General features: G+C 44.1%; 1 protein-coding gene across 4 annotated transcripts in view; it reads left to right on the top strand.

Annotated features, from left to right (window-relative positions):
• TMEM63B (transmembrane protein 63B) overlaps positions 1-23,014 on the top strand; it is a 506,581-nt gene that overhangs the window by 285,609 nt on the left and 197,958 nt on the right. For 3 of the 4 annotated variants that reach the window (XM_069608789.1, XM_069608792.1, XM_069608790.1), the window contains one exon: positions 20,460-20,550. In XM_069608789.1, coding sequence (XP_069464890.1) covers positions 20,460-20,550 — 91 coding nt within the window. Of the gene's footprint in view, positions 1-18,322; positions 18,424-20,459; positions 20,551-23,014 lie in introns of those variants that run through there. The other variant, XM_069608791.1, reaches the window with a different exon arrangement.

Raw genomic sequence — 23,014 nt, 5'->3', positions numbered from 1 at the left:
GGAGAAAGACCAGACCTCCTTCCTCCATCCTGTGACTCATCCCTCACCTGGAGAAAGACCAGACCTACTTCCTCCATCCTGTGACTCATCCCTCACCTGGAGAAAGAGCAGCTCTCCTTCTCCCATCCTGTGACTCATCCCTCACCGGAGAAAGAGCAGCTCTCCTTCCTCCATCCTGTGACTCAACCCTCACCCGGAGAAAGAGCAGCTCTCCTTCTCCCATCCTGTGACTCATCCCTCACCCGGAGAAAGAGCAGCTCTCCTTCTCCCATCCTGTGACTCATCCCTCACCCGGAGAAAGAGCAGCTCTCCTTCTCCCATCCTGTGACTCATCCCTCACCCGGAGAAAGAGCAGCTCTCCTTCTCCCATCCTGTGACTCATCCCTCGCCTGGAGAAAGAGCAGACCTCCTTCCCCCATCCCGTGACTCATCCCTCGCCTGGAGAAAGAGCAGCTCTCCTTCCCCCCCCATCCCGTGACTCATCCCTCGCCTGGAGAAAGAGTAGCTCTCCTTCCCCCCAACCCGTGACTCATCCCTCGCCTGGAGAAAGAGCAGCTCTCCTTCCCCCCATCCTGTGGCTCATCCCTCACCTGGAGAAAGAGCAGACCTACTTCCTCCATCCTGTGACTCAACCCTCACCTGGAGAAAGAGCAGCTCTCCTTCCCCCATCCTGTGACTCATCCCTCACCGGAGAAAGAGCAGCTCTCCTTCTCCCATCCTGCGACTCATCCCTCACCGGAGAAAGAGCAGCTCTCCTTCTCCCATCCTGTGACTCATCCCTCGCCTGGAGAAAGAGCAGCTCTCCTTCCCCCATCCTGTGACTCATCCCTCGCCTGGAGAAAGAGCAGCTCTCCTTCCCCCATCCTGTGGCTCATCCCTCACCTGGAGAAAGAGCAGACCTCCTTCACCCATCCTGTGACTCATCCCTCGCCAGGAGAAAGAGCAGACCTCCTTCTCCCATCCTGTGACTCATCCCTCACCTGGAGAAAGAGCAGCTCTCCTTCTCCAATCCTGTGACTCATCCCTCACCGGAGAAAGAGCAGCTCTCCTTCCTCCCCCCCATCCTGTGACTCATCCCTCACCTGGAAAAAGAGCAGACCTACTTCCTCCATCCTGTGACTCATCCCTCACCTGGAGAAAGAGCAGCTCTCCTTCTCCCATCCTGTGACTCATCCCTCACCGGAGAAAGAGCAGCTCTCCTTCTCCCATCCTGTGACTCATCCCTCACCGGAGAAAGAGCAGCTCTCCTTCTCCCATCCTGTGACTCATCCCTCACCGGAGAAAGAGCAGCTCTCTTTCCTCCCCCCATCCTGTGACTCATCCCTCACCTGGAGAAAGAGCAGACCTACTTCCTCCATCCTGTGACTCATCCCTCACCCGGAGAAAGAGCAGCTCTCCTTCTCCCATCCTGTGACTCATCCCTCACCGGAGAAAGAGCAGCTCTCCTTCTCCCATCCTGTGACTCATCCCTCACATGGAGAAAGAGCAGCTCTCCTTCTCCCATCCTGTGACTCATCCCTCACATGGAGAAAGAGCAGCTCTCCTTCTCCCATCCTGTGACTCATCCCTCACCGGAGAAAGAGCAGCTCTCCTTCTCCCATCCTGTGACTTATCCCTCACTGAAAATGAATAACAAACTTGTTTTCCTATCAATTCTGTAATTCTATCCTGGCAATCCATCAGTAAATTTAAAATGGGCAGACAAATTATATGAATGGAATGGAATGGATGGAGTGGATGGAATAGATGAAGAGAATGGAATGCATTAAGTGGATGGAACGGATGAAGTGGATGGAACGGATGAAGTGGATGGAACGGATGGAAATGATGGATTGGACGGATGGAGTGGATGGAACGGATTGAAAGGATAGAGTGGATGAAAAGGACAGAGTGGATGGAGTGGATATATCTCTGTATCTCCTATTTATGCTATGTATATGCCATGTACCTGTATCCCCATGTTATCTGTATCATATGTTTACCCTATCCATCCTGTCGCTTTATATACGTATGCCGCTATGTACGCCCCCTGTCCTGCTCTCGTGCTTGGTCGCAGGCGCTTTACTGATAAACACAATATCACACTACTACACTTACTCTCTCCTATACACCATCATTCAACTAGAACACAACTATACTATGACACATTCGGCCTAGCTGTTCTCATACTAACATGACCCCACAAACACCAAATTATCCTAATAAAACACAGCTAGCTGAGCACATACCGGCTAGCTTAGGCGTCTCCTCAGGCCTAATGCAGCCAGAACTTAGTCTGGGTGTCCACCCTCCAGACTGAACATATCCAACTGATTTCCTCAGCACCACACCTACCGCTAAGAGGCAGCTATCATGCAACAACCACACCAGCTGCACACATATCCGGTGCGCCCACGCACCATGCGACACTCTCTACTGACTTGAACTGTGGTTCCCGAGGGCGTTCAACCTACCAGCTCTTTGAGGTCATACCAATGATACATAAGGCGCTATATAAATGCCAAATAACGTAACATAACATAACATTGAGACAGACCAGACCTCATTCTCCCATCCTGTGACTCATCCCTCACATGGAGAAAGAGCAGACCCCCTTCTCCCATCCCGTGACTCATCCTCTGATGCAGAAAGAGCAGCATCCAGCTCCTCCCATCCTGTGGTTCATCCCTCATATGGAGAAAGAGCAGACCTCCCTCTCCCATCCTGTGACTCCTCCCTCACATGGAGTTTGAGCGGACCTCCTTATTGCATCCCGTGACTCATCCCTTAGATGGAGAAAGAGCAGCTCTCCTTCTCCCATCCTGTGACTCATCCCTCACCTGGAGAAAGAGCAGCTCTCCTTCTCCCATCCTGTGACTCATCCCTCACCGGAGAAAGAGCAGCTCTCCTTCCTCCCCCCCATCCTGTGACTCATCCCTCACCTGGAAAAAGAGCAGACCTACTTCCTCCATCCTGTGACTCATCCCTCACCTGGAGAAAGAGCAGCTCTCCTTCTCCCATCCTGTGACTCATCCCTCACATGGAGAAAGAGCAGCTCTCCTTCTCCCATCCTGTGACTCATCCCTCACCGGAGAAAGAGCAGCTCTCCTTCTCCCATCCTGTGACTCATCCCTCACCGGAGAAAGAGCAGCTCTCCTTCTCCCATCCTGTGACTCATCCCTCACCGGAGAAAGAGCAGCTCTCTTTCCTCCCCCCCATCCTGTGACTCATCCCTCACCTGGAGAAAGAGCAGACCTACTTCCTCCATCCTGTGACTCATCCCTCACCTGGAGAAAGAGCAGCTCTCCTTCCCCCCCCCATCCTGTGACTCATCCCGCACCGGAGAAAGAGCAGCTCTCCTTCTCCCATCCTGTGACTCATCCCTCACATGGAGAAAGAGCAGCTCTCCTTCTCCCATCCTGTGACTCATCCCTCACCGGAGAAAGAGCAGCTCTCCTTCTCCCATCCTGTGACTCATCCCTCACCGGAGAAAGAGCAGCTCTCCTTCTCCCATCCTGTGACTCATCCCTCACCGGAGAAAGAGCAGCTCTCCTTCTCCCATCCTGTGACTCATCCCTCACATGGAGAAAGAGCAGCTCTCCTTCTCCCATCCTGTGACTCATCCCTCACATGGAGAAAGAGCAGCTCTCCTTCTCCCATCCTGTGACTCATCCCTCACCGGAGAAAGAGCAGCTCTCCTTCTCCCATCCTGTGACTCCTCCCTCACCTGGAGAAAGAGCAGACCTCCTTCTCCCATCCTGTGACTTATCACTCACTGAAAATGAATAACAAACTTGTTTTCCTATCAATTCTGTAATTCTATCCTGGCAATCCATCAGTAAATTTAAAATGGGCAGACAAATTATATGAATGGAATGGAATGGATGGAGTGGATGGAATAGATGAACAGAACAGAATGGAGTGGATGGAATAGATGAAGAGAATGGAATGCATTAAGTGGATGGAACGGATGAAGTGGATGGAACGGATGAAGTGGATGGAACGGATGAAGTGGATGGAACGGATGAAGTGGATGGAACGGATGGAAATGATGGATTGGACGGATGGAGTGGATGGAACGGATTGAAAGGATAGAGTGGATGAAAAGGACAGAGTGGATGGAGTGGATAGATCTCTGTATCTCCTATTTATGCTATGTATATGCCATGTACCTGTATCCCCATGTTATCTGTATCACATGTTTACCCTATCCATCCTGTCGCTTTATATACGTATGCCGCTATGTACGCCCCCTGTCCTGCTCTCGTGCTTGGTCGCAGGCGCTTTACTGATAAACACAATATCACACTACTACACTTACTCTCTCCTATACACCATCATTCAACTAGAACACAACTATACTATGACACATTCGGCCTAGCTGTTCTCATACTAACATGACCCCACAAACACCAAATCATCCTAATAAAACACAGCTAGCTGAGCACATACCGGCTAGCTTAGGCGTCTCCTCAGGCCTAATGCAGCCAGAACTTAGTCTGGGTGTCCACCCTCCAGACTGAACATATCCAACTGATTTCCTCAGCACCACACCTACCGCTAAGAGGCAGCTATCATGCAACAACCAAACCAGCTGCACACATATCCGGTGCGCCCACGCACCATGCGACACTCTCTACTGACTTGAACTGTGGTTCCCGAGGGCGTTCAACCTACCAGCTCTTTGAGGTCATACCAATGATACATAAGGCGCTATATAAATGCCAAATAACGTAACATAACATAACATTGAGACAGACCAGACCTCATTCTCCCATCCTGTGACTCATCCCTCACCGGAGAAAGAGCAGCTCTCCTTCTCCCATCCTGTGACTCATCCCTCACCTGGAGAAAGAGCAGACCTCCTTCCCCCATCCTGTGACTCATCCCTCAGATGGAGAAATAGCAGACCTCCTTCCCCCATCCTGTGACTCATCCCTCAGATGGAGAAAGACCAGACTTCCTTCCCCCATCCTGTGACTCATCCCTCAGATGGAGGAAGAGCAGACCTCCTTCCCCCATCCTGTGACTCATCCCTCAGATGGAGAAAGAGCAGACCTCCTTCCCCCATCCTGTGACTCATCCCTCAGATGGAGAAAGAGCAGACCTCCTTCCCCCATCCTGTGACTCATCCCTCAGATGGAGAAAGAGCAGACCTCCTTCCCCCATCCTGTGACTCATCCCTCAGATGGAGAAAGAGCAGACCTCCTTTCCCCATCCTGTGACTCATCCCTCAGATGGAGAAAGAGCAGACTTCCTTCCCCCATCCTGTGACTCATCCCTCAGATGGAGAAAGAGCAGACCTCCTTCCCCCATCCTGTGACTCATCCATCACATGGAGAAAGAGTAGACCTAATTCTCCCATCCGTGTTTCATCCCTCCCATGGAGAAAGAGCAGAAACTCTGCTACTCAGCCCCCGCATGGAGCAACTTCAAGACCCAATACCTGATGTGCCTACTGATTAAGCTTAAGCACCCAGATACCTCAGGGTTACGTGTGCTCTATAAATCAATAAACTAAACTAAACTGCTACCCAGTAACTCACCCTTTGAATTAAGAAAGAGCAACCATCACCTCCTTCTCTGGGGTTCCTCATGTGAATGAAGAAAGAGCACCCATCGTTCTACACCAGGACTCATTTGAATGAAGAAAGATCACCCATCACATCCTACCCTGGGACTCATTTGAATGAAGAAAGATCACCCATCACATCCTACCGTGGGACTCCTCATTTGAATGAAGAAAGATCACCCATCACATCCTACCCTGGGACACATTTGAATGAAGAAAGATCACCCATCACATCGTACCGTGGGACTCCTCATTTGAATGAAGAAGGATCACCCATCACATCCTACCCCGGGACTCATTTCAGTGAAGAAAGAGCAGCACCCCTCACATCCTACCCTGTGACTTCGCCGTTGCATGGAGGAAGAACAGAACCTTGCTCCTCCTACCCCATGGCTCTTCCCCTGCATGGAGAAACTTCAGGACCCTGCACCTGCTCTCCACTGAGTCATCCTTTGAATGGGGAAAGAGCGGCACCCATCACATCCTATCCTAAAACTCAACTCTCACATGGAGACACGTCCGTTTCCAGCTCCTGCGACCGCAGTATTTATTCCTTGCATGGAAATAATTTAGCACCCACTGTCTCAGCCTCATGAGTATTTCACTACATGTGAAAGCTCCCACCCCTCACTTCGGCACAAGGAGCCCTAAATACAGCAGCAGTCCCATCCCCTGACTATCCAAGGAGGAAAAGCTTGGCTCCTTCTCAAAGACATGCCAAGGAATCGATTCCTAGAGATTCTCACCACTCTTCACTCAAATCCTCCTCTGAGAACAGGAGAGCAGCGCTGATGCACCGACTTACTAGTGCTTCCCAGGACTATATGCAGATCAGTGGCATAGGGGAATGTTCGAACAAGTCAAAATCCAATCAAAGTGCTTGGTCTCATCTTTAGACAAGTTTCAATGTAATCCCAATAGAACACCATTGGCTGCAAAACCTTGAAAGCCCATTACCATTACTGTACCACAAGGAGAATTCAGGGTAGTTGCAATCCTGATTAGTATGTCTTGGTGCTAGAGGCAAGTATAAAGTGCTGAAACGTTGGCTCTCCTCTTCAAATACCATTGCATCTCAAGAGTGTTTCATAGCTCTCAAACCATCATTATTAAACACTTGGGAAGGGAGCTTGTTTGTCGCGGTTTATTACGCGGTCAAACTCAACTCAGGGAGTTCCTTTACCCCCCAATGAATGTGGCACAAAACAAATCACTATGATTTTGATTCAGGTCCTATTTGGTAAGGCCTCCAACCCATCTCGCACCCAACCCCAACAAACACCCGGTGCCAAAATGGAATATGAACCAGGCCAGTGTATAGTAAGAATATAGATTTATTAATTTATTTAAACTAGATTTGACAAACAGACTAACATCAGCCATCAATGCTGTAGCAACGCAAGAACAAAAATGACTTCTGTAAAGGCACCCACACAGATAATGAGATATGCAGTCACAATTTCCTGCAGCTTTCTTTTCAAATCACCCATCAATACAAAAAAAAACAATTCAAGACACAAAGTGATTGCTGATTTGGTTATAATACTTTTCTCCCAGCAACACCGCCCTCCAAACATCAATTAGGCTTAGACACTCTGAATTGAAGGCCAGTGGCAGAGAGTGGGAACACAATGGGAAAATCGTTTTTGGATTCTGATTGTAGATGCAATAGGAGGGAAAGAAAAGCAATGGGAAAATCTGTTTTTCCACATCTCAAAAGAACATGCAGGACTTTGTGGTTTTGGTCCAAGCACAATGGGAACAAAGGGGCAATTTCAATGTTTTACTGCACGTGCAAAGGAAATACCAGGCTTCACACCTCTGATTTAAAATTAAGGGGATCAATGGGGAATTTCGATATCAATACCGGCTCAAAACACACTGGAAAGAGCTGGTTAGTTTCGAATGCCAACAAAACACCTGTGATTTCTATAGGGGAATTAATTGATTTACTTTAATTAAATATGCCTAAGGATCTACACAGACAAACAGCATATTTTGCTATGGGGAAATAACTTAAACAATGCGTGAAAATGCAGGGCCTACCCAATATATGGCTTTGGGGATAGTTTTACTTACAGGAAAAGCCTTGTAATGGACATCAGGGAACAACAGGGCACCTCTGGGACAGCAAGGGTGTTGGGGTCCCAGTCAGTTTCTATATCTCCTGGTTCCTGTCTCCAATGCAAGATTTGGGGCCTCTCGGCTTGGATATTTCTCGCAAGAGTTCAGCAGCAGGTTGCCTCCCAGAATAAGTGAAAAAGCCCAGTTCTAATGCAAACTTGTCTACTTATAGGGCAAATGACATCACAAACTTGTCATGATTCCCACAAAAGGGATTGGTTGGTTTTCTCTGTCCACCTCCCACATATGTGTGCTAATAGGACAAGGAGATGAGGGGTGTGAGTTAGGAAAGCTGTGAGAGGAGCTTCGTCATCCCAAACTAACGAGTGGGCTCGGCATGTTCAAAACTCTAAAAATCTATGAACATGGCAAGTACCCTAATTTTTCAAATGTTTACAAGTATGAATATAATTTTCAAGAACTACATTTTAAGGCAAATCCGATGATGCTAATCCGAAGTCGGCACGCCCTACCGATACAGAGATACGTTTTTTCTTTATTTACTCAGGAGCCCTATCAGTGAAAAATATGCCACTGCATAGTTCTCATGTTAATTATTTCCTTCACCCTCACAACAACTCTCAAATCTCTCGGAATCAAGGGAAGGCCCAAATCAAATTTTCATTAATAACTTTAGTTATGTTTATCACACAAAATTCATTTTAGCATGGTTTAAAGGGGGTTACTGTCACCTTTAATAAATGTCTAGAATGACTGTTGTCGTATATACACGGCCCCTTTTACGCAATAATATGCATTTTTCCATTAACTAGATTCCAGTCTTTTTTTTAATTCGCTTTCAGTTTCATTTTCCCTTGAGCATGTAATCAGCCAGAGCCTGGCTCATGTTTATGTTCGCCTTTCTCTTCAAGGCCTGCAATGGCCCTGATTGCAACTCTAATGGACATTTTATGGGAATTGTGACCTCAAGGTCACTTCTGCTGAAAGAACAGGCGTGGCCTTATCTGTTTTCACCGTGGTCTAAATCTAAGCAGTGTATTTCTTTCTATATTTTTAAGTAATGGCCCTGATTTATGGTTGATAACCAGACCTCTCTCTCCAGGGCAACCGAGGGAAGGTCTTGGTGGTGAAGCCCCTGATTCATGTAATTATTTGCGCGTAAAACGCAGATTTGCACGCCATTCTGCCCGAAAATCCCCATACCTCAAACAGGGATTTTCGGGCTGAATGGCACACAAATCTGTGTTTTACGTGCAGATAATTCCATGAATCGGGCTGTAAGTTTCATGCTTAGGAGAAATGACCGTCTGAATGTAAGATTTGCAAGCAATGACTTTTAAACTCCCACACAACGCATTTTACATGACATTTTATAAGGCACCTTGGCCTTATATCCAGGTATAATGAACTTCTTTAATCTCAGTTACAAAATATATGAATATCACTTCTGGATTGTCCATATGTACAGGGCAGTTATATGAGAAAACCATGTTCAAACTCTGAAAGTCTAGTGAGCACTTCTCTCTGCATACTGTCTTTTGGATGAGGAAAAACAAAAAAGGAAATTTTTATTTCTTGTAAATGCAAGAAGCTTGGTTTCAATAAAAATTTTGGGATCACAGGCTCATGTTGCATAAAGATAGTGTACACGCTGCCGTCTGTCTCTTTAAGTAAAAGTGCAGCTCTTCATGGATTTAGTAACACAGCATTATCGGCCACATGTCTTTTTTTTCATTGCTGAAATGCACTGTGCAGATCTTTACACTTTAGAGATTCAAGCCCACTTTTCTTTGAGATTTGGGCCTGTTTTTGGTTCAATAGGTCTCCTGTCTGACATCACCATTTCTGTGCTGGACTTATATTTCAGTGGGATTTTACAAATCACCCTGCCCTCTTTATTTCTGGCATTCAGGAGCTATATTTCACCCCACATGTCCCTGATCAGAAACCTAGCAAACCCCATCTTTAATCTTGGCAGGGACGCCAGAGACAATGAGCAAACCAGCCATCCTCTGATGTTCTGCAATCAGGCTGTTGGATCTGTATCTGGCACCAAAGGTCTTTCATCTGAGACTGGAACATATGTGGCTCGATATACACTCCTACCGATGCATATTTCGAAGGCTCACGTTTTGTGGCTTGAAGTGACCGATCTGGTATAGCACTTCTGCTTTTTTCAGTCGGATACTTGCTGTCTAGTTGAGATTGACTTTAACTTTGGAAGCAGGACCAGAAAGTGCACCTGAATTTTTATTCTTTTTCTCTGAGCAGAAACGGAGCAGAAAAATTAATTTGAGAACATTGGTAACTACAGCAACGCACGTTAGGATTTTAAATATTGCCATTGTCCTTCTCCAAATAGAACCTCTTCACCCAATGCAGTTCTTGAAATATTGGGTCGTAGGGAAGGCCTTAGTTCAACTCGTTAAACACCTTTTGTGGTATCTTCATTCCAAACAAATTTTCAAGTTAAAGGAGTCAAAAACCATGAATAATCAGCAGTACACCTTCAATAGAAATGGTAAAATGTAAGAAATATTGTGTTGCTCTCATGTTTTTTGGGGAGTGGCCAATTCTGAATCACCCTACCAGTCCTTGGCACAATCGCAGAGCTGGAAATATCACTGATTTAACTAGAAATTTACATTTCACAAGCTTAAAATATGTAATTTAGGTAGAACTGCTTTAACATATTATTCTCTCTGGTTTTACAAAAATATACAAACGAAATGTCCCAAATGTACAATCAGAAAGCTCTACTGAATTACATGTATACGCATCATATTGGGAGTATTTCACAACCCAAAAGACATAACCCTGCACTCAAATAACCAAATATAGATTTTAAAGCAGTATTCATGCACACATCAAAACCACTGTATTTGCAGGGCACACTCCTGATCGAGTATGCAGTTTCTTCCGTATAAATAACCTGATAATTCACTAAAGCAGAAGACACCAATGCCGCAGGTTACATATCTATATGCCCTGAAAACATTTGGCCACCACTCTGTATATAGTTACATAGCTCCTAATATGCAGGCAATCTGGCTACAAGCAGCTGCATAGTGTCTGGTGACCTCAGGACAATCAATAATTGAAGTCCCCGGCACACGGGTTGATTTTGGACCTGGATATTCAAGCGGCTAATGGTGTTTTGCATTTAGTCTGTGATAATCTACACAAGTGTGAAAGTCGCACATCATTCATAGGAACAATCGGAGTGTTACTCTTCACTTGAATGTTGACTGATTGGTGTAGATATTATCATAGGGCATTGTTCTTAGAGAATTAAATCCATCTAACAGTCATGCGTGTTTTTCTTTAACTATACATCTTTTTCTTGAATAAAACATCAGAAACATTCTGTACCATGTTGGCCAAAGAATACATTTGTTATAAAATATCAGCCATGTGATGGTTGGAATACCACTCGATGCTGTGCCATCAATGGCACCACATTGTATTTCTTTTTGTGGGTATACACGTTCAGTTGCAATTAATCTGCCTTCGGGGTTCTAACCACATAGATTAGTGGAAACACATCTGCCGGTGTCGTCATTTCAGGCTCTGGCTTCAATTGTAGTATTGTGTTAATTTGCATTGTTCCTTCTCATAAAATGACAGACTGCTCTAAAGACCACCCAGCATAGTAGCTTTCTGCCAGATCAACTCAATATTGATATATAAAACGAGAGGTGCTGAAATGTATGGCCACAGGTGTTCACCCCCAAATCATTTGCGCTGGCTAGTTTCCCAATATCTGGGGAACACTTTCTCACAAAGTGCCTCTTTTCTCTACACTAAATATTTGTACTTTTCTTTAATAGCTAAAACATATATATGACTTATATTGCAGAGGTTTCCCTCCTTCTCTGACATTATTTTTTGAGTGGCGTATCCAAGCCAAATTTCAACCAATTTGGACCTGGCTCTTTATGTGAAAAATCACTTTGCATTAGCAATTGAAAAAGTTCATAGGTCTTTGAAATCAAGGATATCACTATGGCCAATGCACCTTTTTCTTCTCCAAAGAACCATGATGAAATGCTCCTAGCGGCTCCTCCTGACCATCACACGTCACGGGTCTCTTAGTGGTTCCCATTCTAGACTGCATCATGCGCTCCTTGGGTGGCGGTCGACAAATCTTTATCCCTGCACTCAGTTGCACCTTTCTGTTCAAGCGTAATACTCAATTCTCGATGGAAAATATCCAATTGTTCCAACAAATGACTACGTTCTTGAAGATTAAATGGAATCAGTCCAAATTGCCACCAGGCTAGCAATGACAAGAATGACCTTACCCTGGCCATCGTTTTCAGGCATTGCAAAAACATGCAAACCACATTGAATCCCGGACCCTCTTAACCGCTGCTGAATCCATACCCCATCCTTTCAAAGACTGATGTTGCTTTTGTGGAACGCCCACCGCTCTGCCGCCCCGAATGACTTGCATCCCTCATTAGAGTGGAAATGGTGGCTTGTTGTCGGAGGGAATCAATTGGCTGCAGGAAAGAGCTATGTTGAGCTGCTTCTGACTAACATGTTCATTCAACTCAATAATAGAAGTAGCTATCTGGTTTAACCTTTTCAAGTCCCTGTGAACGCAGAGTGAGGGGACAACCAATGTTTTCTCAGGGTCCAACTCAAAGAGGTTTTCAACACAAGCCATACTGCCCCTCCCGAGGCTCCATTAGGATGCACATATATACCCTGTGGTAAAACAATGCCACTTTCTTTAGGGAGCATAAAGATACATCATAAGGGCATTTTAACGGTTCAAGTGGTGGGCTTGTCCACTTTGGTTATAGTAAAGTCAGACCATGCAAACTGTCAAGGTGCGGTGACCTTAGAGCTGATGGCACAACCAAAGGCTGGATGGAAGTCCTCTACTAAACCTGGAGGTAATCTTTAACTTATTTATTAAGTCTCTATCCAGTTTTGGAGTATCCTTGACTGTGTCTAAAAGATATTCCCAAGGCGACTAACTTGAAGTTGGAGAGTAACCGAGAACCTGAAGTCCCCTTTTAATAATTCTGGATTCGTAAACTGTCTGTTGCTGGGCAACAATGCCTCTAAGTTCATAAGTAGGAGGTACCATTTGTGTAATAAAGGAACACATGGGAATGATGGAGCCAATCAGCAGAAACAGCATTGAAAGGCCAGTCGAGGCAAAAACATCAGCTTACTTGCACTTTGACCTGGATGTCATTCATCGATGAGCCAAAACGTTCAAACGTGGGCATGCTCGGAATGCCCAAAACCAAGATGGCATGTGCAGCAGAGTAGCGGCTCCGGGCATGCTTTAGGGCAATGTCCTTTATCAGAGGCCATTTTAAATGTGTAATCGCTTGAGAACCCTTTGTAACTGCTTTCATACTAGATGCAGGCCGCAAGTTGTGCAGTAGTGGAGCGGTAAACTTGCTTGCTATATCTCGTTGCTAGTGCAACCTCAATCCTAGATCCAGGCACTGAAACACCTATGACAAACAAGTATACTGTGGGAGATTCCAGGGAATTTGAAATAGCAGCAGGAGCGTTATACCTGGTACAACACGCTTCTGTATATATGTAACCTACCTGGACTGCTAGTATAGGTAGAGTTAAACACTTCTAAGACCAACTTGTTAGCTTGAAATATTTAATAATCAATAAATGATACATGATCACTCATCAGTTTTCTATGAAGGCACAGTTACAAACATACCAAACAATGTTAAATACAGTCATACATTTAAAAACCACGAACTGGTAAAAACAATTATAAAGTGCAAAAGTGTCACAGTGCTCGATTCTGCCCAGTGTCTGAAAACACCTGAAGGGTGCAAATATTGCAACTAATCTATAGATCTTTGTAGAAGATGTGTTTTCCCTTTATTTGCCCAACATGTTTCGTTCCTATCGTGTCAGAGTCAATCAGTAGAAATTCATCAGGGGCTAGTTAGCCTTCTGGAAACTATAGTACTGTATTGTAGTACTGGGGTGATACAGTTTCTGTGATGAAATTTTAGTTTGCGCCCTTATTCCAAATCAAGGGGGATATTGTCCACTCTACTTCCTATACACAATTAGGGTAGTCAAATACTACCCCTATCTATTTCTTCATTCAAATCTACTTGATTAATTATATAGCTTGATTTTTCCCAGGCCATTTTCAATTGGCCATGCAATGCGCAGCGGGGTACAACTGTTGCTTGCCGCTGCCGGCCCTTCTCTGAAAATAAACCAAAGACTAACATAAATTAGCTACAATCTATTCAACTGTCATTCATCATGTCACCCTTGTAGATGTAAGTAGTTGTATTAAAACTAAGTTTACTTACAGTATATTACGGTCTTGCTGTGGATATGGTTCTTATCTATACTCCAGCCTGCATCTAAAATCATGAGTAAAATTGAATATTGTTGCTTATTCATATTCATAGTGGGGGTCATCCCTCCAGCTTTGCTATGCTAACTGGAGCTGAGATGCTAACTAATCACTGTGACCTCCAAATCTAAAACCTTCCGAAAGACCTATTACTATAAGTGGTGTATGGGGCCCCCTTTCACGCACCTTAAAATGTTGACAAGTGGGAACGCCCCCTTTGTGTTCTTAGCCCTGCCCCCTTTTGATATGGTGTTGATATAAAGTGAATATACATTTTATATAAAAAGAATATAAAAAATAACAATTTGATATAAAATTTATATTTTATTTAATGTGGGTATAAAACTGTTATTAAAATATTTTAATATGACATTGAGGTGGTTCGATATAAAGTGAATATACATTGTATATAAAATGTGTATAAACATTGAAGCAGCCCGTGGTGGTGTTGGCTCGATGACTATTGATGGGGCGAAGTGAGCTCTGAAGACAGGGGCTGTGGACTAAGGGTTTTGCAGAAATGACGCTGCAGAGGGTTCTGCCTTTTATGTTATATGAAGCATACATACATTCTATATGTAGCATAGATGATGTCATGATTTTATAATTTAATGGCAAAGGTTAGATAGTTATCTACAATGGCTAGTAACATTAAACTTGGATATAGGTATGATATAGAGTGCAAATAGAGGCTGGCATGGCAGCCCTATGTGAATTCACCTCATAGGCAAAACAATTCACTTTGTAAGTAAAGTGTGTTTTCCAGAGCCTATACAAAAGTTCAAACTATTGCCTTTTACACTTTGTATTTCTTTTAAATAATGAAAGCAGTTCATTTTATAAGCAATCAAAAATAGTCCATAAGTGCCCCTCTGCGAGAACGAACACTGCCCATTGACCTGTTCTTTGGGAAGGTACCCACTCGAGAGTCAGCAGCCACACTTTAGCTCACTGTATTTTTCACAGATGGGAAATATCCATTTGCATATCAGTCTTTGTCCCGCCCACATGGGCAGTCCAGCACCGAAATTCTATGGCAATTCCCTTCTGATCAAGAGTACGAACAGCAACCCCATACACGTTTCAGCCTTGTTGGGGCTCATCAGTGTGTTGGAGCTGTGCCTCTCTGAGCACAGAGCAAGGGGTGCACGTCTGGATGACCCTAGGAAACGTAGGGTGACTAAACCGAAGTCCCCTAACCAATCAAAAATAGTCCATATGTGCCCCTCTGCGAGAACGAACAAGGCCCATTGACCTGTTCTTTGGGAAGGTATTCACTCGAGAGTCCGCAGCCACACTTTAGCTCACTGTACCTTTCTCAGAGAGGCACAGCTCCACCTCACTGATGAGGCCCAACAAGACTGAAACACGTTTAACGGGTTGCTGTTGGTACTCTTGTTCAGAAGAGAATTGCCATAGCATTCAGGTGCTGGACTGCCCATGTGGGCGGGACAAAGACTGATATGCAAATGGGTATTTCCCTTCTGTGAAAGGTACAGTGAGCTAAAGTGTGGATCCGGACTCTTCAATGTTTACCATCCCAAAGAACAGATCATGTAGCCGTGTTCGTTCTCAAAGAGGGGCGCCTATGGACAATTTTTTTATCATTTTATAAGCAAAGTGTGTTTCACAGAGCCTATGTAAAAGTCCAAACTATTGGCTTTGACAATGCATGTTTCTTTTAAATAATGAAAGCAGTTCACTTTTACAAGCAAAGTGAGAACCATTTGCTTTTTTGTGTAAAGTGCAGTTTACAGCGCCAATGGAAAAGACCACTGCATGGGCAGCGCAGGCGGTTCTTTGCCAGATAAAATATCAGTGGCAGAACCTGTCTCTTGTTAGCCAGCGGGAAGTGTTTGCGCTTATTTTGACACATGTCAGCAATGTGTATTTGTATATAGGTTGCACAATGTCACTGATTTTTTAAATAAATGTATGGCATGCAGAAATTATCTTTTGCAAGTCCTGATCTAGTTACAAGGCTCCTTTACATTTTAAATGAGTGCTGGGATGTTTCATATGTAGCAGTTAACAGCAGTTGTAGCCAAAACCCTATTTTGATGTATTAACCAGCACATAAATATAAAGGCTATATTTATAATTTAGATTCTGGGCCTGAAGGAAAACATGCATTATACCAGGCCTTTTGCTGTTTTGTCCCTGAAAGATTATATCTTATATTTTAAGCATGTGTTACAATTTACAGTATTTGGTCGGTGGGGGGCAAAACAGCACATTTTGATATTATTTGTTTTGTGGAAGCAAAAGCACAAACAAGGCTTTGTGCTTATCTGTGTGTGAGGAAATCTCAGCAGTGTTAGGGCTGTGCTTTACACACTACTAGTTGGCCTGACTTTACGGTTTGCCCAGAATGTGTGGTCTTGTGCAATTATTTAGGCCTACAGCGATTTATTATTAAACAAAAGGTGAGGACTTGTTTCAGGCCTTTCAAGCCTATAACCCCGGATAAAGACCCGCTTTGACACCCTGTAAGGCTGCTATGTGTACAAGGTATAGGGGCTTTGTCAAGACACAGTTTGGCAGGCTGTGAATGGCTGAATTTGAGTTTTTGTCAAACAGCACACATTTTTTGAAGAAGTGTAGCCGAGATTGTTTTATACAAGCAGATGGAATTGTGTTTTTTTTTTTTTTTTTTTAAATGGTACAAGTGATAGGGTGGTGCACTGGGTTTAGGATGCGATCAGTGTCTTTGCAGTATGTTGTGTGTTGCGATGACTTGAATATTGTTGTGCAATATTTTTTAAAAGAAGTGATTGGTGTAAAAGCTGGCTTCTTTAAGTTTCAGTTATTGCGACTGTTAATGTTTTAGCTAATGTCTAATGGGGCACTGGACTCATTTCTTATTTTTAAGTATGTGTTGCAATTGACATTTTTTGTTTTGTGCACACAAAGCAGTAAAAATTACTGTACTTGTTTGTTGTGCACGCAAAGCGGTCCCATTGATATGACTTTGGCAGTGTCTGCAAAGCCGTAAAACATTTTAAAAAAACCTTTGTGCCTATTTTCTGTGTGCAGGAAAGATCAGTGTCGGGATTGATGTTTTACATGTGGAAGCTGCAGTTGGGTGTTAAGACGCACATGCCTTTAATTGTGAAATATTGTGTGCTATCAATTTAAAATATAGTTTTAACTCTTGTGTTTCATATGTGACACGCCTCAAGACGTAGGGCTTTGCAAATTCACAGATCGGCTGGTCCCGGGCATGACAGGGTATGAGTATGTGTCAGAGATCACACCTTTGATGAACTGGTGTAGCCGAGATTCTTTTATATAAATGGATTGAAGGGTTTTTGCAATTATCGAGGATGGATGTGTGTAGTGGGGACTTGCGGAAGGTGCTGCTGGAAGGGGCTGTTTTTTCAGGGTCTTCAAGCCACAAAGTCTTGGGTTGGCTCCTGACAATGGAGAATGACTTTTCTGGTTCTTTAATGGGCATCGGCAACAGGTGTCTTAGGGATGTTACCATGGGTATTGAGTGTAGTTGGGACTGGACACCCTGTATGTGGTTAAGAAATATTTAAAATAAAGCCATCCTTTGAATGTACATTTAGCTCGAGTCCACGGCATGCCTTGCCTGGCTGCTTACCTCACTTTTGTTCACTCCTGCAGGAGAATTAAAACATGTTGGCACAGCTGGTGCATTAATGTCCTTAGGCGGGCCTTCCGTGAAGGCTGGAGGATGGTGGCGTTGTCAGCAGTTCATGCCCACCTTAATCTACGAATCAATTTCACATGTTACCCTGCAAGCGGCACTTTGACCTACTGAGCTATCCTAGACAATAGCCAGGCCAAGTGAGAGCGGGTCACCTACAGACCTCAGGCAGGCTCATTGAGCGATCTCACATCAGACATGGGAAGCACCCCATGTTCTGTGCCAAGTGCATTGCACTTCCATCAAAGACCGCTCAGACCACATCATACCACAGCACCCTAGCCAGCCCAAGCAGATGGCCTGTTTGCATAACCCCCTCTCCACTTCTCACTACAGTAGCTGCCTTAACCCACTGATCTTTCTTGCATCTTGTTTTCTGTCATCTAGGGGCTGGAAACCTACTTTTTGATGGCAGATGAGGGCTGCTGCAGGAACACAGTAGAGTCTCCTTAGGTCTCCAGCTCTCTCTCTACTCTTGCACGTTGATAACTCATCTATGTCTGTCAGGACGCCCGTGTTGCGCCTGCGCCTCCTCCCCACGCGTTCCTTGGATTCATTTTGCCTAGAGCGGTTCCCTCAGTACCATCATGCAGCAGGGCGGCCCTGCTGCATGATGGGATGCCGGCGGCCATCATGGGCTCTGGGGGGAGGAAGGCTCATGCACCAGCGCTCAGGCCTGCAATGCAGCCGCCTGTTCTGGGCAGGAGAGCATGGACTCCTCTGGGAGGCAGGGGGCTGGCTATGGTGGGGGGCTGCTGAACTAACCTGGCCTTTCTTTCTTCCTGGTCTTCTCTGCAGTGGAGCTTCTGGAGTCGCTCCTCTGAGCCCTCATTTACTTCCCCCAGAGTCATTCTTTCTTTAGTTCTTTCTTCCTTCCTTTCGTTCTTTCTTTCTTTCTTTCTTTCTTTCTTTCTTTCTTTCTTTCTTTCTTTCTTTCTTTCTTTCTTTCTTTCTTTCTTTCTTTCTTTCTTTCTTTCTTTCTTTCTTTCTTTCTTTCTTTCTTTCTTTCTTTCTCATTATTTCTGTAGCCTGTTTTCTTTTTCAAGCCCTGTTTTCTTTCTTTCCCTCCCTCTTTCTTGTCTTTCTTTACTGTCTTCCTTATGCCTTTGCTTTTCTTTCCTTTCCTTTTTCTTTCTTATTTTCTTTTCTCTATGTTTCCAGGCCTTCCTCTCTTTCTCACTCCCTCTTTCTTTCCCCTTTCTCCCTCTCCCTTTCTCTTTCTCTCTCCTTTTATCTCTCTCTCTCTCGCCCTTTCTAACTACATTTATTTCCGTTTTGCTTTCTCTTTCTATAGCCTTTTTTCTTTTTCTTTCTCGTTTTCTAGCCCTTCTTTCTTTCCCCCTCTCTTGTCTTTCTTTCCCTTTATTTGGGGCCGTCGTTTTTCCTTTCTTTCTGCTTCCTTTGTATTTCTACTTTTCTAGACCTTTGCCTTAATTTTTCTTTCTTTTATATTCTAATTTCTCTCTCCTTCTGCCTGTGTTTGTTTTCTTCTTGGTTTTCTTATTTCTTTCTGTCTCTTTCTCCATCTTCCTCTTACCTCCCACTCTACTCCTGCTCCCCTGCCCTTTGTTTTGTTCACTCGCTCCCGTTCTACCTTCCGCCCCTTCTTTATTCTTCTGTGTTTATAATTTTAAAATGTTTTGTTTTCCTGTTTGTTTTCTTATTTGATTGATTGGTCCTTTTCCATTTTATATGCTGTACGTATTTACCCTGTTTGTTCCTTTCTAGCTTTCTTTTTTTCTCTTTCCCTTCTCTTCGTCCCGCTATACTGTTTTTCTACGTGTCCGTGCTTTTCGTTTCCCTTCTTGCCAGTTTTACTTTCTTGTGTTTTCTTTCTTTTATTTAATGTTTCCCTATCTTCCTTTTTACTTCTTTATTATTCTTTCATAATTTGTGTCATATTTTCTTAGGTGTTTGTTCTACTGCTTCTTTGCTGAAGTCCTTCCTGCCCATCCCTTCCTGGCATGTATACTTAATCCTTTCGTTCCATCATTCCGCCCTTTGGCCATCCTTCCTTTGCTTTTCCTTCATCTCTCCCTACCTTCTCCCTTGTTCTGCCATCTTCTCTTTCTCTTGACTTCACTTCCCTTCCACCCTTCCTTTCTCCTTTCCTTCTTCCCTTCGTTTCTTCTGCTTGGCTCGTTCTTTCTTTTATTGCTTTTTTCTACTCTTTCCTTCTTCCCTTTCTTTCACCTTTCCTTCTTTCTTCCCTTTCTTCTTGCTTTCCTTTTTACTTCTCCCCTTTCTTCTTTCTGTCCTTCTGCCTTTCATTTCTTTTCTTCCTCTTTCCTTCTTCCCTTCCTTTATCCTTCGCTCTTTCCTTCTTCTCTGTTCATCTGTCCTTCTTCCCTTTCTTCTTTCTTTCCTTCTTACTTTTTTCTTTCTGCTCCTTATTATTTCTGCTTTCTTTCCTTCTTCCCTTCCTTTCTTCTTTCTTTGCTTCTACCATTCCTTTCCTTTCTTCTTCACTCGTACCTTCTTCCTTTCCTTTCTTCTTTCTGCTCATTCTTTTTTTATTTTTCCTTCTGACCTTCCTTTCTTCTTTCTTGCCTCGTTCCTTCTTCCCTTCCTTCTTTGTTTGCTTCTTCCCTTCATTTATTCTTGCTTTCCTTCTGACCTTCATTTATTCCTATTTGCTCGTTCTTTCTTGCCTCTTTCCTTCAGCTCTTCCTTTCTTCTTTCTTCCCTTTAGTTCTTTCCTTTCTTTCCTCTTTCCTCTGCCTCCTCTTTCCTTCTCCTACATGATGTATTGGTAATTATTTGTTCTTGTCTTTATTTAGCGTGGCGTCTGCTCTGCACTCTGAGAACCACGAACGCTATGAGCGCCTGACCTCCGTGTCCAGCTCGGTGGAGTTTGATCAGAGAGACAACGTAAGTGTCATGGCTCCTGCTACCCAGAGCCGAATGCACAACACCAGAGAGTACACAGGGAGGTCATCATTTACCCTGAATAGATGGAGTTTGGGTGGCTCTCTTGAAGTCCTAGATCACATCCACCTGTAGACAGTGTCTCTGGTTCTAGCGAAAGCTTCATACATCATTGTTCAGTCCAGCCTTAACAAAAGGGCACAATCCTATTCCAGTCTTGTTGGAAAGTGTTGGTTTGAATGTGGCGCAAAAAACATACCTGCAGGTTGTCGCTGTTTGTAAGATGTATTTACGTCCACGTCACGTTATGTCTCCCCCTGGTAACTGGACTTTGGTGTCAATCCCTTACCCTCATGGGTGAGATATCCCTAATGGGGGGGGGGGTATGCCTCACTGGGAAACCACTCTGTGATCTGCGCGGGTATCCGTATGAAAGACTGAAATTAATAAACAGAATTGTGGATATTTTCGAATTTCAGCTGTATAAAAATTACATACAGCCGAAAATTTCGAAAACTTCTACCATTCTGTGTGATTACAGTGAACAAGGGAAGCGGGGATGCAGGGGTTGTCCTCTGCACCTTTGTTCACTGTAATCGCATCAGGTGATCCAGGGGTGTTCCGTGCAACCCACATTATAACGTTTTTAAAAAAAAGACCCTGTAGCGCAGGTTCCCATGCACGTAAGTGAAGGGAACCGGTGTCACAGAGGGATGGCAGAGGCGATGGCACACAGCAGTGTGCCGCCTGAAAGTAAGTAAGGGGGGTGAGGGGAAGGGTTGTAGGAAATGTCAGCAGGAGGGAGAAAACCGAAAGTTATTTTCGTTCAAGCCACTTTATTTTTTTTTCCTCCTTCTGACATTTCGATCAATTCATGGACATCCATCTGTGCCATCCATCACAGCCATAAATCCATGTCCTCATCCCACTCGCTCCACGACATTGGAAGGTAATCTGCCCCACCCAGCGTGATGCGATGACCAGGTTCCCGAATGTTTAGCTAACACACTGCATCGCCCCCATAATGTCTTGGGTCTAGTTTATTTGTGATCGATCAGGAAGTGCGATTAATGTATTGGTCTAGGGTTTGGGGATTCACCATGCTTAACTGAATGTAGGAGTGTTTCGCAAGATCTCATGGCCTTATCTGGGTTCCTGGCTTGGCCATGGCTCAAAAGTGTAAAGTTTATGGCCAGGAAACTCTGCCTAGAGTATCCATGAGATAGCTCAATGCAGATCACTAGCTGTTCCAAAATGGAGACGAAACGCGCTTGTACAGGTTAGGCACATGAACAAATCCTCTAGGGCCAAAGATGTCTTCTAGGATACTCTTGAGGGTGTCTGGAGTGCAAAGGAATTTTGCATTTGAATGTTACCTCGATACAAGTGAGCTTTTCCCTTAACCAAAACTTTAAATAGTGGTTTTGTTTTTTTTATACCCTGCCACGAGCTACCCTAACACACCACTGGAAGCCAAATGCTACTTACACTTGGTCATATTTGCCCAACTCAGAAAGAGGATATTTGTATTCCCGCTCTATAAGAAAATCCAAAACTTGTGGCTTTAACTTATTTTTTTTAATGATTTTTTTATTTATTTGATTTGTACTCATCTAAAACTGAGTTTTATTAAAGCTTCAAACTCTCTTTTCATGCGTGAGGAACATCTTCCCGCAAATCCACCATCCTGTAGTGCTTGTATTCAGCGTTGGAGAACGGATTCGAGGATTTCCGTCTTTGTCCAAATCACCGGGGTGGTTTGACGCTTGTCTGCCGATTATCCGTGGGCACTTGCTGGTTTATTTTTCCCACTGCTAATTCTGTTAGTTTCGCCATTGCCACAGTCCATCTCGTTTTTTCACCTGAGATCAATCTGTTCCACAGGTCCTCTGGCTGTAAAAACCAAGCATTCGAAAGCAACGGCCGAAGATAAGACATTCTATTTTCTTTGGTTTTTGGACAGTCTATCACTAGATGTTTTAGTGTTTCTGTCACTGCCTCCTTTTCACATAGGCGACAAGTCTTGTCGCTCTTGGTTCCTCGAATGGCTATAATCTCCCGCGTTGGTAACAGATTAAATCTGGCTTTCATAAACACACTTCTCAGTTTTTTGTCCGGGAATTTTAGACAGTAGTTTTGCAGTTTTTTCAGCTTGTTGAAAGTCGGTGGTAAGTGGGTTAATTGTTTGTTTTAGTGCCTTTTCAACTGTGGTGATCCAGTCCCACTCTTCCATTTTTCGTTTAATTTGGTCTGGATTTTCCTTTAGGTCTTTTTCTGTTCAGGCTATTTGTGTTAGTTCGTCTTTTCTGGCCTTTACCCATTTATTTAGGGCTTTGCACTTTCCTGATTCCATTTCTTCCCTCATGATGTCATATGTGCCTAGGGTTTCAGACATGATTATTTTCCTGTACAGCCTCATAGCACTTTGATCAACCATAGACGCTAGGGACACAAGGCCCAATTCTCT

This window comes from Ambystoma mexicanum, chromosome 4q (genome assembly GCF_040938575.1).
Source record: "Ambystoma mexicanum isolate Mex_15411 chromosome 4q, UKY_AmexF1_1, whole genome shotgun sequence".
NCBI classification, from domain to species: domain Eukaryota; kingdom Metazoa; phylum Chordata; class Amphibia; order Caudata; family Ambystomatidae; genus Ambystoma; species Ambystoma mexicanum.
This window is presented reverse-complemented; position numbering and strand designations above follow the sequence as displayed.